The sequence below is a fragment of the Nomascus leucogenys genome, chromosome 13 (genome assembly GCF_006542625.1).
Source record: "Nomascus leucogenys isolate Asia chromosome 13, Asia_NLE_v1, whole genome shotgun sequence".
Classification (NCBI taxonomy): domain Eukaryota; kingdom Metazoa; phylum Chordata; class Mammalia; order Primates; family Hylobatidae; genus Nomascus; species Nomascus leucogenys.
The window spans coordinates 15,079,520-15,097,588 of record NC_044393.1 but is presented as its reverse complement, the minus strand read 5'-3'; the positions used below and the strand labels follow the sequence as shown (position 1 = coordinate 15,097,588).

General features: G+C 42.8%; 1 protein-coding gene across 2 annotated transcripts in view; it reads left to right on the top strand.

Moving 5' to 3' along the window:
* ARFGEF2 (ADP ribosylation factor guanine nucleotide exchange factor 2) overlaps positions 1–18,069 on the top strand; it is a 114,609-nt gene that overhangs the window by 68,298 nt on the left and 28,242 nt on the right. For both annotated transcript variants that reach the window (XM_003252908.3, XM_030825512.1), the window contains exons 21-26: positions 832–990; positions 4,216–4,363; positions 5,549–5,648; positions 7,958–7,998; positions 8,101–8,270; positions 14,771–14,922. In XM_003252908.3, coding sequence (XP_003252956.1) covers positions 832–990; positions 4,216–4,363; positions 5,549–5,648; positions 7,958–7,998; positions 8,101–8,270; positions 14,771–14,922 — 770 coding nt within the window. The remainder of the gene's footprint in view (positions 1–831; positions 991–4,215; positions 4,364–5,548; positions 5,649–7,957; positions 7,999–8,100; positions 8,271–14,770; positions 14,923–18,069) is intronic.

Here is an 18,069-nt window from a genome sequence, read left to right as displayed (position 1 = left end):
GGGTCCAAGCTACTTGACTGGATTTGACAAAGCAGACTTCCTGTTCATCTGCCTAACTTGCCTGCTTTTGTGCTTAAAAATACTATTTTCTTTTTAACATCAGTTTTTATTATAATTTCCCATATTTCCAACTCTTCCCTGGAGAAACAAGTAGTTCAGTGCAATATGAATATGTCTGTAAACCTTTGAAACTTGAAAAGTTCAAGCAAATAAATGAAATGTAATTCTGAAACTGTTACGAAATTAGGAGGTTGGCAATCCCATGCATCACTTTGTAAGTCAGAAGTTGCACCCCCGTTTATTTTTAAAAACTCAATCTTCTGTTCCCATTCATTTTACAGTTAGACATTTTCTTTTATACCAAGACCACAAGCTTTGAAGTTAGACCATCTAGGTTTCAAAACCCCACTCTGCCACCTCTCCAGCCATGTGACATTGGCTCAGCTAACGTCTCTCCAAGACACCAATTCATTTCCTCATTTGTAAACTTGAGAAAACAGACCTGCCTGGCAGAATTGTTGCAGATGTCAATTTATGTGACAGTCTTAGTATTCAACAGACATAGTGGAACATGGGACAGGTGAGTTTGACTGAAGTCAATTAGAAAGGAGAGAGCTGCTTCTCAAACGTGGCAGTGCATAGATAGCCTTTGCAAGATGTTCCAAAACCAAGAGGGCATTAGCACGGAATAACTGTTGTGCTAATGTGCAGAAAGTCAGTCAATGTGCATACAAAAGGTATCAGAGAAGCCCAGTGTGCCAGCCCTGCAGATTTGAGAATGGCCACACTAAGGTTGGAGTCACAGTGTTCTCTCTTGGGCTTCTGTTACAGCTGGAACGAGATGCCTATGTTCAGGCTCTTGCTCGCTTCTCCCTGCTCACAGCCAGCTCCAGCATCACAGAAATGAAGCAGAAAAACATCGACACCATTAAGACACTTATCACAGTGGCTCACACTGATGGCAACTACCTTGGGAACTCCTGGCATGAGGTACATGTCTCTTTGAATTGCCTTTTCTCAGTTAGGATGACTCCTGGCTTCCTTTTATTCATTGTTGATCTCATTTGGTCAGTTCTGTTTTTCTTGAAGTCAAGCCTCACTGTACCTCATGTATCTGGAAGTCACCCTCTCTGGGGCTGTGAAAGGTGGGGGCGAGTTCAGGTGCACCAGCTCACAGTGAGCACCCTTGCACCCAGCAGCCAGTGCCCCCCATGAAGTGTACTTCTGTTGTTGCAACTTTCTTTCCATATTAGTGCCATTTTTTTTTTTAGTCCTCTTGGGAGTTCCTATGATCAATGTGTAATTTTAAGACAAAGCCAGGAGCCTGATTAGAAATGGTTGATAGTCACAATGAGCTGTGAGGGAGAATGCCAGTGAATTCACATGTTTTTAAAACAGTATTCTAAGATTCTCACCGAAGGATATAGTTACTTATGTGTACAACAATGGATTTAAAAGGATATTTGTTGCAGTTTTAGTTGTTCTAGGGAAAAGGTTGGGTTAAAAAGAGCTAGATGTCCTAACAATATAAGAGATTGCTACTTTTTTAAAAGTATAGTACAGCATTTTTTAGAATGTTATGTGGCCATTTAAAATAATGTTGTGGAAAAAACAGATAGTATGTGCTCTCTGATGGAAGTACACAATGCTACCTAAGAAATGTTCTAGCCCCAACTCAAATCTGAATCAATTCAAGCCTGTATTGCCAGTTTACAGGAAATACAGTGGACAGAGAAGCATGTGAGATATGAGGGTGCAGCTTGGAAATTCTAGGTGTGACAGACCTGCAGAGCAGATGACCAGGTTTTTCAGCAAAAAAATTGCAAGAAAAATAAGGGAGGAGGGTTACCTGTGAATTAAGAGATTTCAGAAAAGAAGATAAAAGATGATTTTAAAGACTATTGTGGGAAAATGGTCACAGTAAAATTATAAGTTGTTATAAGACATTGTGAGGCATTGTCTCTTGTGGCAAAACACACAGAGAATGGAGTTTGAAAGGAGACCAAAGCATTAACATTCTCTCTGAGAAATAGAATTATGGAAACTGTTTTGTTCTTTTTTTTCTTAATTTCTAATTTTTTCTACCATCTACATGTATTACTTTTTTGTTTAGAGAGAAAACTGTGAAAGAATAGAGATGAGGCTGTGGAGAATGTAAAGGACAGTTTGACATAGAAAGAAAATTGCTGTCATCCTTCTTCCCCATGTGGACCACATGGCTCAGATTCAGAGTAAAGGCTCTAGAGCCTGGCAACTGGGGTCCGATTTGGGGCTCCACCTCTTCCTGCCTGGATGGCACAGACAGGTTACTTAGTCACCGAGTCCCACCTTCTTCATCTCTACAGTCTTCACAGGGTGGTTATGAGAATGAAGAGGGCTTGGGGCTGTATTTGGCAAGTAGTAAGAACTCAATAGTGTTACCTGCTGTCATCTCCATGGCGTATGACTTTGCTCCTCTTCACCAGCCTTTCCTCTCTCTGTCACAACTCTGAGTAGTCCATGTTAGAAATAACTGAGTTATGGCTGGGTACAGTGGCTCACACCTGTAATCCCAGCACTTTTGGAGGTTGAGGCAGGAGGATTGCTTGAGGCCAGGAGTTCCAGACCAGCCTGGGCAACATAGCAAGACCCCATATCTTAAAAAAAATAATTTTTTTTTTAAATTAGCTAGGCATGGTGGTACATGCCTGTAGTCCCAGCTACTCAGGAGGCTGAGGTAGCAGGATTGCTTGAGCCCAGGAGTTCAAGGCTTTAGTGAGCCTTGATTGCACCACTGCGCTTCAGCCTGGGCAACAGAGCAAGACCTTGTCTCTAAAATTAAAAAAATATATATTTTGAATTGTTTTTAAATCATTTCCTGCCTTCTAAGGAGCCATAATACCTAGAGAATCAATGAATAGTGGCTTTTTCTTCTAAAACATATTTTTAGCCTGGGAGGTATTATCAATATGAGGTTCCTGCTGCCTGCCAAGTATATGGCAGAATCTAGAAATATTAAAAATTAATTAGCTACTTCTGTGGTTGTCAGAAGCCCTGAGAAATCAGCTTGGAACTAATAAGCCCTTGACCTTTCAGTATTGGTGACATACTTGAGATTCCAGCTGTCCCCAGCTTCTGCAAAAGGGAGGGCATTACTAGCTTACTACTAATAATTTAATAGTGTGTGAAGAAATCAGGGGATGATTCTCTTTGGTGGAATTAAGTCTATTTCTCAGTCAAGAAGAAAGCAATTTATAAGTAAAGATACTCGGCAGTGCTCAGTGGTATAGTGGAGTCCTGGACTCTGGGACTGAATTGTAAGGTCAGCGTAAAAAGCAACACTGAAGTTCAGTCAGAAGTTCCCATGAAAATTCCTCAGGGTTTCCCTGGAGGTCTATGTGCCATTCCTCGGTAAAGTTTCATGTAGCCAGTGTTTCCTCTGACAGAAGTTGGGACCAGTTTCTGTTTCTACAGCTGAGCTTCAGGTAGGAGAGGGCCCGTGTGCAGATCAGATCTGCATATCAAGCACCAGAGGCACCCCTCAGGACCAGGAGATCCAGCCTCATCTCCCACTGCATGCCTGCTGTAGAGCATATTCTCATTCCTTCAGTTAAACCAATTAATGATTGCCAGCAATTTTAAGTGCCAGGGACTTAAGTGTTCAGCAGTGAACAAGACAGAATTAATGCCCTCTTGGCACCTAAGGCAGGAAACAAACAAATAAATATATGGTATAATGCCAAAAAGTGGTAAGCACTAAGGAAAAAAAAGTATGAGCAGGGCATGGTAATGGGAAGGTACGATCTCACAAGAAAGATCTGTCTGAGAGGGACGCACATGTCTGAGCTGGGAATTGAAGGAGTGAGCCATGGGGAGACAACATTCCAGGCATAAGGAACAGTGAGTGCAAAGGCCCTGGGATGGGACAAGAGATGACAAGTTAAAGGAGCAACACTGAGGCCAATGAGGCTGGTGTCTTGTCGTCTCATGAGGAGAGTGGAAAAAGGAGGTGGGGGTGACTAAATGATGTGCCTATTAAATGACATGGTGGGAGGAATCCCCTGCCCCAGTCAAATGCTTTTTCTCTCTTTATTGAGAGCTTACTAAATTTGCATAAACATCTATATGGCATAACTCCATTGAACCAACTTTTTTTTAATGACTAACTTAAGATTACAGTGCCCTTTTTCTAGCTGTAAGGTAGGAACTCATTTCTTCATGCCTTCTTTCTCTTAGATCTTGAAATGCATCAGCCAGCTGGAGCTCGCTCAGCTGATAGGAACCGGTGTGAAGACGCGCTACCTGTCTGGATCTGGGCGTGAAAGAGAAGGGAGCCTGAAGGGCCACACATTGGCAGGGGAAGAGTTCATGGGCCTTGGCCTCGGTAAGACACCAGGCCCCACAGCTGACAGTCACGGATTTGCAAGCTAACGGGGATGAAACCCTTCTTGTCTCGTCAGGACTGTCCTGTAAACCGTCTCTTCCTTTTGTGCCATCTGACAGTGTTCATGAATGCAAGTGGATATGCTGCTTCGCGCTCTTAATTGTGATTAAACTGTTGAGTAAAATGTCTATTTTACCAAAGTCAGTAGGGTGCATTACTTTTCTTTCTATACCTATAACTATATTGGGGAGAAAAACCATTTGCTTTAAAATGTCCAGATCTCTAGTGCCTGACATTAGAGGGGTGTGTATTTGTGTCTCTAGATTTTAAAGGGTAGATTCAACATTTCTTCCATCTTTATTGGGGGGCTTTTATTAAACAGTGTTCTTATGCAAGTAGAATTATTTTTCTGGCTATACATTGCATTGAGAAACTCTTCTGATTGATGTAACATAGTAATAATAGTAAATAGGGCAAACAGATGTTCCAAGTCACATTCTGAGCACTCAGTTTATATATTTTAACTCATTTAATGCTCATAACAATCCACTGAGAACAAGGACTGTTATATTCCCCATTTTGTAATTGAGAAAACTGAGGCACGGAGTGAAAAGATATGAGCAACATCATACTGCAAAGGAGTGGCAGAGGTAGGATTCAAGCCACAAGTCATCCAACTACAGAGTGTAGGCTTCTAGGTCCCATTTAGTGAGTGGAATAGTACAGTGTCATGGTTAAAAGTATGGACTCTGGAAAAATAGGGAATTGTAATAGCACCCAATTCTCAGGGTACTCGTGAGGATGAGTGGAATGAAATTCTGTGAAGCACACCAAGCATTCAGCAGGTGTGGGCCATTATATGTTCTAGGAGCTCTGGATTAATACCAGTTGATTCAAATTTGTTTTCCTAAATATAGGCCTTTGATACTATAAAAATGTAAAAGATTATAGAGAAAGGTAGATGGTTGGTACAAACAAGAAAGCTTATACTAAGGATATATTTTAAATGCCCAATGCCAAAACGTAACTTTAATTTTATCATCAGTGGGTTTTTGTTTCTTTTTTGAACTTGCAGAATCATTCCCATTTATGTCCCCTGTCCCTGCATGTTGACATAACAGGATGCTTTGTTCTAAATACTTGACTGTTTTTGAAGTACTGCTGATTTTGTGCATTGTCTTTCAGGTAATTTGGTGAGTGGCGGAGTGGATAAAAGACAGATGGCCAGCTTCCAAGAATCGGTTGGTGAGACCAGCTCGCAGAGTGTGGTTGTAGCTGTGGACAGGTAATGATTTTATTCTTCAGTGACCCTGAACTACCCAGTGGTTTGGTGGCCTCTCTGTAGTTACTGGACATGAATGATTCCTAATTTGTTTAACTGATACAAGTGTTGTTAGCTACAAATTGCTTAAGCGTCACATTTATTTGCATTTTGACCTTTTGGAAAAGGTATAACTTTAACATTGTGACAAATTATGTCAAAAATAAGAGTTTTTTGCTTATGTTGATGTTTTAAATTACCTTGTTTCCTTAGTAGAAATTATTTTTTAAAAAAATCACAAGAAGAGTTTAGGATTAAAAGCCTACCCATGCTCACGCCTGTAATCCCAGCATTTTGGGAGGTCAAGGCAGGCAGATCACAAGATCAGGAAATCGAGACCATCCTGGCTAACACAGCGAAACCCCGTCTCTACTAAAAAATACAAAAAATTAGCCGGGCGTGGTGGCGGGCGCCTGTAGTCCCAGCTACTCTGGAGGCTGAGGCAGGAGAATGGCCTGAACCCAGGAGGCGGAGCTTGCAGTGAGCTGAGATCGTGCCACTGCACTCTAGCCTACGCGACAGTGAGACTCCATCCCAAAAAAAAAAAAAAAACGCCTACGCATGCTCATGCCTGTAATCCCAGCACTTTGGGAGGCAGGTGGATCACAAGGTCAGGAAATCAAGACCATCCCGGCCAACAGGGTGAAACCGTGTCTCTACTAAAATACAAAAAAAAAGAAATTAGCCGGGCATGGTGGCACATGCCTGTAATCCCAGCTACTCGGGAGGCTGAGGCAGGGGAATATCTTGAACCCAGGAGGCAGAGGTTGTAGTGGGCCGAGATCGCGCCATTGCACTCCAGCCTAGCAACAGAACGAGACTCTGTCTCAAAAAAAAAAAAAAAGCCTACCCATGAATGAGAGTTGGCTGAGTTGACAGTTTCCTTTTTTTTTTCCTCCCCTCAAAACTTTTCCATTATTTCCCTTTACTCAAAACTTGACCTAAAAATCCAGGAGAGATATTTCCCATAAAGAAGCTTCGTACTTATTAGCAATCGCTCTCAATTTCCTTTTCTTTCCTTCCCCCATTCCTTAGTCACTGTAACCACTGATCTACAGATTTGCCTGTTCTGGACATTGTTCCATTGTCCATCTTTCCCTTTTTATTTTATTATTTTAATATTCATTATATTCTATTAACCACGTGGTTTCCTTATACTAACATCTTTCCCTTTAATTCTATCCTTTTTCAACTCATGTATGTTGCCTCCGTTGTTAAGTACATATAATGTCATGTCTTTTGTGTTCCCATCTTCTTCCATTATTACTGCCTTCTTTGTGCTAAATAGATATTTTCTAGTATATCATTTTACTTCTGGTCATTTCTTGTACTATATCTTATGTATTGATTGATTGATTGATTGAGACAGTCTCGCTCTATCATCCAGTCTGGAGTGCAGTGATGCGATCTTGGCTCACTGCAACCTCTGCCTCCCAGGTTCAAGTGATTCTGCTGCCTCAGCCGCCCGAGTAGCTGGGACTACAGGCATGCACCACCATGCCCGGCTAATTTTTGTATTTTTAGTAGAGACAGGGTTTCACCGTGTTGGCCAGGCTGGTCTCGAACTCTTGATCTCAAGTGATCCACCTGTCTTAGCCTCTCAGAGTGCTGGGATTGCAGGCATGAGCCACTGTGCCTGGGCTCCCCCGTCTTTTGATGTGTCACTTTCTCTTCTGCTCACTATAGGTTTTTCTGCTTTCAACTCAGTTCACTTTCCTTGAACCGTTTTATACTTGTAATACCACATCATTTATTTCGGTGGAAGTGTCAGACCTGACGTTTCCTCTCTACCTTGTCTGAGAGTTTGAGAAACTTCAGCTTCCAAATCTAATTAAAAAGAAAAAACCTGTGTGACCAGAGATCATCTGGCTTTTATGCCCAGTACTAAGACAGTAGCAGAATTGCCCTCAGGCTACCAAATGTAATGTTTATTTTTTATTTATTTTCTATCTTTTTGAGACAGAGTCTGTCTGTGTTGCCCAGGCTGGAGTGCAGTGGCGCAATCTTGGCTTACTGCAAACTCCGCCTCCTGAGGTCAAGCGATTCTTCTGCTTCAGCCTCCCAAGTAGCTGGGATTACAGGCGTCTGTCACCACGCCCGGCTAATTTTTTGTATTTTTTATTAGAGACAAGGTTTCACCATGTTGGCCAGGCTGGTTTTGAACTCCTGACCTCAAGTGATACACACTCCTCGGCCTCCCAAAGTGCTAAGATTACAGGTGTGAGCCACAGCACCCGGTCTAATGTTTATTTTGTCTGGAATTATCTTCCTAGAATTTTTACTGGATCTACCAGACTGGATGGAAATGCAATAGGTATGTATTTGACTTACCTGTGAAAACTGCAGAAGCCTCATGCTGTGACCGTCTGACTGTTCCTAACGAGGCTTTGCGTGTGTTGTTGGGTCTGGCCTGTAGTTGACTTTGTCCGCTGGCTGTGTGCTGTGTCCATGGATGAACTGGCTTCCCCCCACCATCCTCGCATGTTCAGCTTGCAGAAGATTGTGGAGATATCATACTACAACATGAATCGGATCCGACTACAGTGGTCTCGAATATGGCATGTGATTGGAGATCACTTCAATAAGGTAACTCTTCAAATTTAAAAACCATTCCTATTAAAAAAAAAAAAAGTAGGCAACTGAATTCAAAAAAAGTGATAAATAATTTGCCCTGTTTTTTAGATGCCTCTAATTCATTTTCCCTGTGCAGTCAAGGACAGCTTGATAGGAGTAATATCATACTTATATATTGGTAGCATTCATGTAGAATGAATTAAAAATCCAGTGGTATTGAAAATACTTTAATATCCCACATGCAGGATGTAGGCTAAGACCACAAAGATTATTACAGCCACTAGACAAATACGCTGATGCTTGGAAACATTGTGAAATGAAATCCAGAAAGGCCTTTTAAATGACCTAATGTTAAGTTACGTTCCAGGTAGTTTTACTCTTCAGTGTCACTGCTTCTTGTATTCTGGCACCTATTGCCACCATTCTTCTGAAACTTTTATTGAAAAAATTAATATTTGCGCCGGGCGCGGTGGTTCACGCCTGTAATCCCAGCACTTTGAGAGGCCAAGATGGGCAGATCACGAGGTCAGGAGTTCGAGACCAGCCTGGCCAACATAGTGAAACCCCGTCACCACTAAAAATACAAAAAAATTAGCTGGGCGTGGTGGTGTGCTCCTGTAATCCCAGCTACTAGGGAGATTGAGGCAGGAGAATCACTTGAACCTGGGAGGTGGAGGTTGCAGTGAGTCGAGATCGCACCACTGCACCCCAGCCTGGGCAACAGAGCAAGACTCCGTCTCAAAAAAAAAATTAATAATTGTTTTTAAATCAGAAACAAGCCAAAGACCCATCTGGGTTCTAAAACTGACAACTGTTGAGAATAAACCAGACTGAACTTCTTCCTTCTTGCTCGTTACCAGAAGTTTTATTATATACATACAGACATATGCACACATGTTGAATAAATAAAATGTCAGATATGTGTTTTATCACGGTGAAAAAACTGGGAACAAAGCAATCAAAAGAAATGTATGTGGCCGGGCATAGTGGCTCACACCTGTAATCCCAGCACTTTGGGAGGCTGAGGCGGACGGATCACAAGGTCAGGAGATCGAGACCGTCCTGGCTAACACGGTGAAACCCCGTCTCTACTAAAAATACAAAAATTTAGCCCGGTGTGGTGGCAGGCGCCTGTAGTCCCAGCTACTCAGGAGGCTGAGGCAGAAGAATGGCGTGAACCCGGGAGGCAGAGCTTGCAGTGAGCTGAGATCACCCCACTGCCCTCCAGCCTGGGCGACAGAGTGAGACTCCGTCTCAAAAAAAAAAAAAAAAAGAAATGTATGTATGTATGTATCTGTGATGTCATTTGCCTCTTAAGGGAAACATAATAATAGCTTCCTACCAAAACACATTTCATGATCTCAAGAAAATTTTCTCAAGCCTGGTGGTGAAGAGTTATAATACTAATGCTTAAAAATAGTGTTAGTAAAAAAAAAATCCAGAAATTCTGTACATTGAATAGAGGAAAATCTTAAAAAGTAGTCTACCATTGGGGTATAGAATAATCAGTGGGGTGCTGGTAAATGATTTGTAGCATCTGCCAGTTTCTGTGTGTAAACACCCTGCCACAGCCAATTTAAAGTTAGCAATATGATGTAACTAGGGAAGAGATGGGCACCCCATCACCTCTTGTAGACAGGTGCTAGTCTACTCCACCACTCCCCTGAAATGAAGCATTGTCAAATGTAGGCTTGCTTCTAACTTGGTACATCAGCTAATCAAAGTTCCTTGTTTTTCCATCAGCTCAAATTAAGGCACCTCACAGCACACTGTTTTACAAAATAATCTGAGTGCTTCATGCTGGGGAGTGTACAGATGAGACCCCTGCCTGCATGGAGCTCCCCGTCATTTTATGATAAAATAACTGATGGGAAAGGATCAAGCATGTCATATATCAGGGTTATTGAGAAAACATGGTCAGGGAAGGTCCCTCTTTGGAGGTGGCCTTGAGAGGCACAGGAGCCTGTGGATGACCCAGGGGAACTATTTGTTGAGTGGATGGTATCACTTTAAATAACTTACTCAGCACCATCTTACCCACTATTCTGAGTAAACAAATTCCTAATTGGACCAGTTGAAATAATTGATGTGAATTTGCTTGAGAAAGAAAATGTGAATCATTGCCATTACTGTACCTTGTATTCTTGTCCAAGCATGTGACAGCTAAGCCAGAACAAACGCTGCTCATTTATTCCACAGGATCATTTGGCTAGCAACTGTGGAATCCTTTGTTCTCTCAGAAATGACTAGCTAAAAGTTTGGTAAACGTTTTCCCAACTCTTTAAAGTCTGCATTTTGTGTTCATTGGGACTTCTGTTTTGGGAGGGGAACATCAGTTTGCTCAAGTTACTCTTCCCACCTGTGATTCTGTTGTGAAGAATCTGTGTGTGCCAATTCTCAGTATGTGTGGACCACTTACAGGCAAGGTTGGGACATAGGGTGGCAGGTGGGAACCAGACATTTAATTGTCATCAACTTCATTACAGATGTCTGTTTATTTAATCAGTGCTGTTAAGCACCAGGTCATGGAAAACTCAGGAACTCTTTTTTTTTTTTTTTGAGAGAGAGAGAGTTTCGCATTGTTGCCAGGCTGGACAGCAGTAGCTTGATCTCCTCTCATTGCAACCTCTGCCTTCCAGGTTCAAGCGATTCTCCTGGGACTACACACATGCATCACCACACCCAGCTAATTTTTGTATTTTTAGTAAAGACAGGGTTTCACCATGTTGGCCAGGCTGGTCTGGAACTCCTGACCTCAGGTGATCTACTCGCCTCAGCCTCCGAAAGTGCGCCTGGCCCGCACTTTGGAACTCTTAACTTTTTCCACCACCTTGGAAAGATGTTCTTCCCCTTGTGAACGGGGGCACTTAAGAATCTTGGAGATTTGAAGAAATAGAGATGGCTTAATACAGCTGTAACTTAGCCCTCAGGGTGCTGGCAGAGTTGTTCGCACAGTCACATGATTCTCTTAAACTAGGAGCACCAGCCCTGTGTCCTGGGTGAGCAAAGCTTCACACTAAGCATGGTGTGTATGCTTGGAACATCTGTTTTACCTGGATATTTAAGAAGGGAATATTCTTTTTGTTAGTCTCTAATTACATTAACATGCTCCCCTTTAAACAAAAATTACAGCTAAAACATCTTTGGCCACCCTCCCCCACACATCTGGCCCTCCCCAAAGCTAATTATTCTTACTAGTTTGTTGTATATCTTTCCAGACATTTTTGTATTCATGTGCATATGTATGTACTCATAGAAATATTACAGATAATATTGTCTTGGTTTGTTTCGCTTTTTAAAAAAGAATACTATACATAGCATTTTGTAACTTGTTTCTTCCACTTAGCAAGGAATCATAAAGATTTAACCATGTTAGCATATGTAGATTTGTTCTCTTTTAAGAAATTGTAATAAAATATACATAACAGGCCGGGCACAGTAGCTCACTCCTGTAATCCCAGCACTTTGGGAGGCTGAGGCAGGCAGATCATCTGAGGTCAGGAGTTCGAGACTAACCTGGCCAACAAATACAAAATTAGCCAAATACAAAAATTAGCAGGGCGTGGTAGTGGACGCCTGTAATCCCAGCTACACGGGAGGCTGAGGCAGGAGACTATGTTGAACCCCGGGGGGTGGAGGCTGCAGTGAGCAGAGATTGTGCCATTGCATACCAGTCTGGGTGACGAGCAAAGCTGTGTCTCAAAAATAAAATAAATAAAATAAGATAAAAAAACCATCTTAACAATTTTAAGCGTGCAGTTCAGTAGTGTTAGGTACACTCACATTGTTGGGCAACAGATCTCAAGGACCCCAAACTAAAACTGCCTACCCATTAAACAGTAACTCCCACTTTCACCCTCCTGACCACAGGCAACCACCATTCTACTCTGTGTCTCTAGGAACTTGACTACTATGAGTACCTCATATAAGTGGAATCATGCTGCGTTTGTCCTTTTGTGACTGCCTTATTTCATTCAGCATAGTAATGTCTTCAAGGTTCATCTATGTTGTAGCATATATCAGAATTTCCAGCCTTTTCAAGGCTGACTTTATTTATTTATTTATTTATTTATTTATTTTTGAGATAGCATTTCGCTCTCATTGCCCAGGCTGGAGTGAAGTGGCAAAATGTAGGCTCACTGCAACCTCTGCCTGCCAGGTTCAAGCAATTCTCTTGCCTTAGCCTCCCAAGTACAAGCAATTCTCCTGCCTCAGCCTCCCAAGTAGCTGGGATTATAGGCACCCACCACCATGCCTGGCTAATTTTTTGTATTTTTAGTAGAGACACAGTTTCACCACATTGGCCAGGCTGGTCTTGAATACCAGACCTCAGATGATCTGCCCGCCTCAGCCTCCCAAAGTGCTGGGATTACAGGCGTGAGCCACCACGCTTGGCCCAATTTTTATTTTTTTAACTTTTTTTTTTTTTTTTTTGAGACGGATCTTGCTCTGTCACCCAGGCTGGAGTGCAGTGGCACCATTTTGGCTCACTGCAACCTCTACCTCCCAGGTTCAGGCAATTCTCCTGCCTCAGCCTCCCCAGTAGCTGGGACTACAGGCATACGCAACCACACACAGCTAATTTTTGTATTTTTAGTAGAGACAGGGTTTCACCATGTTGGCCAGGTTGGTCTTGAACTCCTGGCCTCAGGTGATCCTCCTGCCTCAGCCTCCCAAAGTACTGGGATTACAAGTGTGAGCCACCACACCCAGCCCCAATTTTTCATTATTACAAATGATATTGCTGCATTCTATTTGTTAAAAATAAAACATTGGCTGGGCACAGTGACTCATGCCTGTAATCCCAGCACTTTGGGAGGCTGAGGCGGATGGATCACCTGCAGTCAGGAGTTTGAGACCAGCCTGGCCAACGTGGTGAAACCCTGTCTCTACTAAAAATACAAAAATTAGCCGAGCTTGGTGGCGGGCACCTGTAATCCCAGCTACTCAGGAGGTTGAGGCAGGAGAATTGCTTGAACTGGGGAGGTGGAGATTGCAGTGAGCTGAGACCACACCATTGCACTCCAGCCTGAGCAACAGAGCAAGACTCCGTCTCAAAAAATAAAATAAAATAAAATATTATCAGGTCAGACCACATATCAATGAAATGGCTCACTTGGAGCAGGCCTCTGCAAGATATCCCCACATCGGAAACATTCTCTTGCTGTTTTTAGAGATTCTCCTTGAGAGAAAAGTCTGAAAAGCACCAGCCAAATATTTACCCATAACTCCAGTTCCTAAAAGTAGGCAAACCATAGACAAGTACAATTTTTAAGGAAATTGAAAAGCCTCAATAATTTTGCAGAATTTTTGGAGGTTGATGATATTTATTTCATAGTCATTTGCTTTAGATGACAGACATTGGGAAAGTGTGAAAAGGCTTTCCATAGACTGTAAAGGCTTTTGACCCTTCATATGTATATATTTGGAGAAAATTAAATAGCACCTTGGGAGATGTTGTTTAATGGGTGTAGAGTTTCATTTTTTCAGATGAAAAGAGTTCTCTGCCGGGCTGGTGGCTTACTCCTGTAATCCCAGCATTTTGATTGAGGCGGCCTGATCACTCGAGTTCAGGAGTTCGAGACCAGCCTGGCCAACATGGTGAAACCCTGTCTCTTCTAAAAATACAAAAAAAAATAGCTGGACGGGGTGGCAGGCGCCTGTAATCCCAGCTACTTGGGAGGCTGAGGCAGGAGAATCGCTTAAACCCAAGAGGCGGAGGTTGCAGTGAGCCGAGATGGTGCCACTGCACTCCAGCCTGGGCAACAGAGTTAGACTTTATCTTAAAAGAAACAAGAAAAGAAAAGAAGAGTTCTGATTGGCTTCACAATAGTATGAATATATACTACTGAACTGTTCACTTAAAATGGTTAAGATGGTAGATTTTATGTTATGTATATTTTACAATTTGAAAAATTGAGTATAGTTGCAAGTTTAATAGCAAAAGAAAAAAATAGATTGGGCGCGGTGGCTCACCCTGTAATTCCAGCACTTTGGGAGGCCGAGGCAGGTGGATCACCTGAGGTCAGGAGTTCGAGACCAGCTTGGCCAACATGGTGAAACCCCATCTCTACTAAAAATACAAAAATTAGCCGGTCATGGTGGCGGGGACCTGTAATCCCAGCTACTCGGGAGGTTAAGGCAGGAGGATTGCTTGAACCGGGGAGGTGGAGGTTGCAGTGAGCCGAGATCACACCACTGCACTCCAGTCTGGGCGACAGAGCCAGACTCCATCTTAGAAAATAATAATAATAATAAAATGAAATTAAGAAAAGCAAAAAGTAGCACATTTTAAATGCATATTTAATTAACTATGCAATACTGATTTCATCGTTACACTTAAAATAAAATTGGACAGATCATAGCCAAGAAATAGCATCTTCTTTTCTCCTTAGGTGTGTTTTCCTTGAATGTTGGTTTTGAAGGTAGGCTGTCCATCTTTGCTGTTGAGAGACCCACATTGGTCATTATTACACTATACCTGTTTCACATCAATTCCTGTTCTTGCTCAGGTTGGCTGCAACCCTAATGAAGATGTGGCTATCTTTGCTGTTGACTCATTAAGGCAACTCTCCATGAAGTTTCTTGAGAAGGGTGAATTAGCCAACTTCCGTTTCCAGAAAGATTTTCTGAGGCCCTTTGAGCATATTATGAAGAAAAACAGGTATGTGTTTTGCTCTGGAAGACGCTTGGTCAAATTCCCCGTTGGGGCTCCCAGAAGCCCTCCTAACACTAACCACATGATTTTTTTCCTCCCTTGTCAGTGGAAACAAATAGAATGAATAGACTGTGATTCACATTGATTTTCCTTAAATAAATCTCACTAAAATCTATGTGTAGCCTTTCCTAGGAGGACAGATGTCACCCTGCAACTTGTAGAAATATGTCATGAACCAGCTGGGCACAGTGGCTCACGCCTGTAATCCCAACACTTTAGGAGCCCAAGGCAGGTGGATCACGAGGTCAGGAAATCGAGACCATCCTGGCTAACACGGTGAAACCCCGTCTCTACTAAAAATACAAAAAATTAGCCGGGCATGGTGACAGGCGCCTGTAGTCCCAGCTACTCGGGAGGCTGAGGCAGGAGAATGGCGTGAGCTCAGGAGGCAGAGCTTGCGGTGAGCCAAGATCGAGCCACTGCACTCCAGCCTGGGCGAAAGAGTGAGACTCCGTCTCAAAAAAAAAAAAAAAGAAATATGTCACGAACCCCTGTTGGGGCTGTTGCTGAGGGAGATTAAAGAAAGAGCCACTGCAGAAGCATCCTCAAACCAGGATAAGAATTATGTGACCCAGCACTTCTCCCGCAGGGAGGTCATAAAAGAGGTCAGGATACCGGGCCCTTGAAGCAGCCATACTGTTCATTTATTCACTTGGCCTGGACTTATTGAGACCTGCCATCTGCTAGGTACTATAAAGAAGACATTTTAAAATCCCTGTTTTTGGCCAGGCGTGGTGGCTCACACCTGTAATCCCAGCACTTTGGGAGGCCGAGGCAGGTGGATCACCTGAGCAGGAGTTCGAGACCAGCCTGGCCAACATGGTGAAACCCCGTCTCTACTAAAACTACAAAAGTTAGCCGGGTGTGGTGGTGGGCGCCTGTAATCCCAGCTACTCAGGAGACTGAGGCAGGAGAATCGCTTGAACCCGGGAGGTGGAGGTTGCAGTGAGCCAAGATCACGCCATTGCACTCCAGCCTGGGCAACAAGAGTGAAATGTTGTCTCAAAAAAAAATAAATAAAAATGAAATAAAATAAAATCCCTGTTTTCATTCAGCCTTAAATAGTTGCACCTGGGTGTGATGGGCATACAGGAGTTCATTACATATTACTCTACTTTTCTCTGTGTTTTAAACTTTCCATAATAAAATTTAAAAACAAATCTCTTTAATTCTAATAGAAAAACAAATAAATACCAGTGGTGGTAATGTGCTCTGAAGGACATTATATATATCAAGGTAAGGGGATAGGGATGGAAGCACTGTTTTATCCAGGGCAGCCAGCTAACACGTGTTTGGTAAGGGCACCCTTAGGAAAAGGCCTGAAGGAAGTCAGGAATAAACTGAGAGTGGCCATATGCTGCCTTGGCATGAGAATTACGAATGGGGAAGAGCAAAAGCAAAAGGCCCGTAGCAGGTAGTGCTTGGCATAGGTAAGGAGGCCAGTGTGGCTTGAATGGAGAGAACAAGGCAGGTAGTAGAATGTGAAGTCCCTCCCAGTGGTAGCAGGATGCCTAGCTCACATAGGAGCTGTCGGCCATTGTCAGCACTTTGGCTTGCTCTCTGTGAAAGATGGAAGCTGTTGGAGGTATTTTTTTTTTTTTTTTTTTTTTTTTTTTTGACGGAGTCTCTCCTGACCTCATGATCTGCCCTCCTGGGCCTCCCAAAGTGCTGGGATTACAGGCACGAGCTACTGTGCCCGGCCTGCCATTGGAGGATTTTAAGCAGAGAAGTGAAATGATCTGACATATTTTAAAGGATCACCCTGCATTTATCCATGGAAAATGAGGAGCAGTAGGATGAGGTAGGAGGCCATTGTAGTTGGCCAGGTTTGGACCAAGGTGGGAGCAGTGGCAGTGATGGATTAGATTCTGTGCACATTTGGAAAGGGAATCTTACACCATGTGCTGATGAATTGGCCATGGAGCATAAAGGAAGAGATGTCAAGGATGACTTTTGGTCCTAATTCCTCTTGTCTGCTACTCCCCTAAAAAGTGTACTTCAGATCAGCCTGGATCTTTTTTTTTTTTTTGAGACGGAGTTTTGCTCTTTTTGCCCAGACTGGAGTTCAATGGTGCGATCTCAGCTTACTGCAACCTTTGCCTCTTTGGTTCAAACAATTCTCCTGCCTCGGCCTCCCAAGTAGCTGGGGTTACAGGCACGCACCACCATGCCCAGCTAATTTTGTATTTTTAGTAGAGATGGGGTTTCACCATGCTGGTCAGGCTGGTCTCAAACCCCTGACCTCAAGTGATCCACCTGCCTCGGCCTCCCAAAGTGCTGGGATTACAGGCGTGAGCCACCACACTTGGTCTTTTTTTTTTTTTTTTTTTTTTTTTTAAAGAAAATGGAAGCTCCCAAGCTGGATGCCAGAGCAAGCTGTTAGGGTAGTGAATAAAAGGGTACCAGAAAAGTTTCCTTGACATGTCTCTCTTTCTCCTAGTGTCTGTATGTCTGCTTTATTGCTCATTTTAAGAGAACCAAAATTAAACCCAGAGTCTGGCATCACCCTTTACATTAGCAAATACGCAAAAGTATTTTCCTACCTTTAGGAACACCATTGAGAGTGCCTGAGGAGACTGAGTCCTCACATGGCCAAGCCACGTGTGCAAGCCTAATTGCACGGAAGCCCTCATCTGACTCCAGGCCTTCCCTGCATGTCCTATTCCCATTTGAAAAGGGGCACAGTGAGTTTAGAATCACATGTTTCCAGGCACTCTCAGATACTGTAGGTGGAACTGTAACTTACTGTAACATTTCCAAAAGTATTTTAGTGATAAGTGTCAAGAATCCTGATATTTTTATGCCCCTTTGACTCAGTAATTCCACACTTCTGTAATTCTCCAAAGCAGTTAATGTGAAATATAGTAAAGCATTATAAGTCACAGAAAATAGTTTTCTAGAAAAAAACAAACTATCTAAATAAACAAGTGTTAAAGTAAATGTTGGTACAGGCACAACATGGGATATTGTTTTGTTGTTAAAAATATTCACAATGTTTGGCTGGGTGTGGTAGCTCATGCCTGTAATCCCAGAACTTTGGGAGGTCGAGGCAGGCGGATCACCTGAAGTCAGGAATTCGAGACCAGCCTGGCC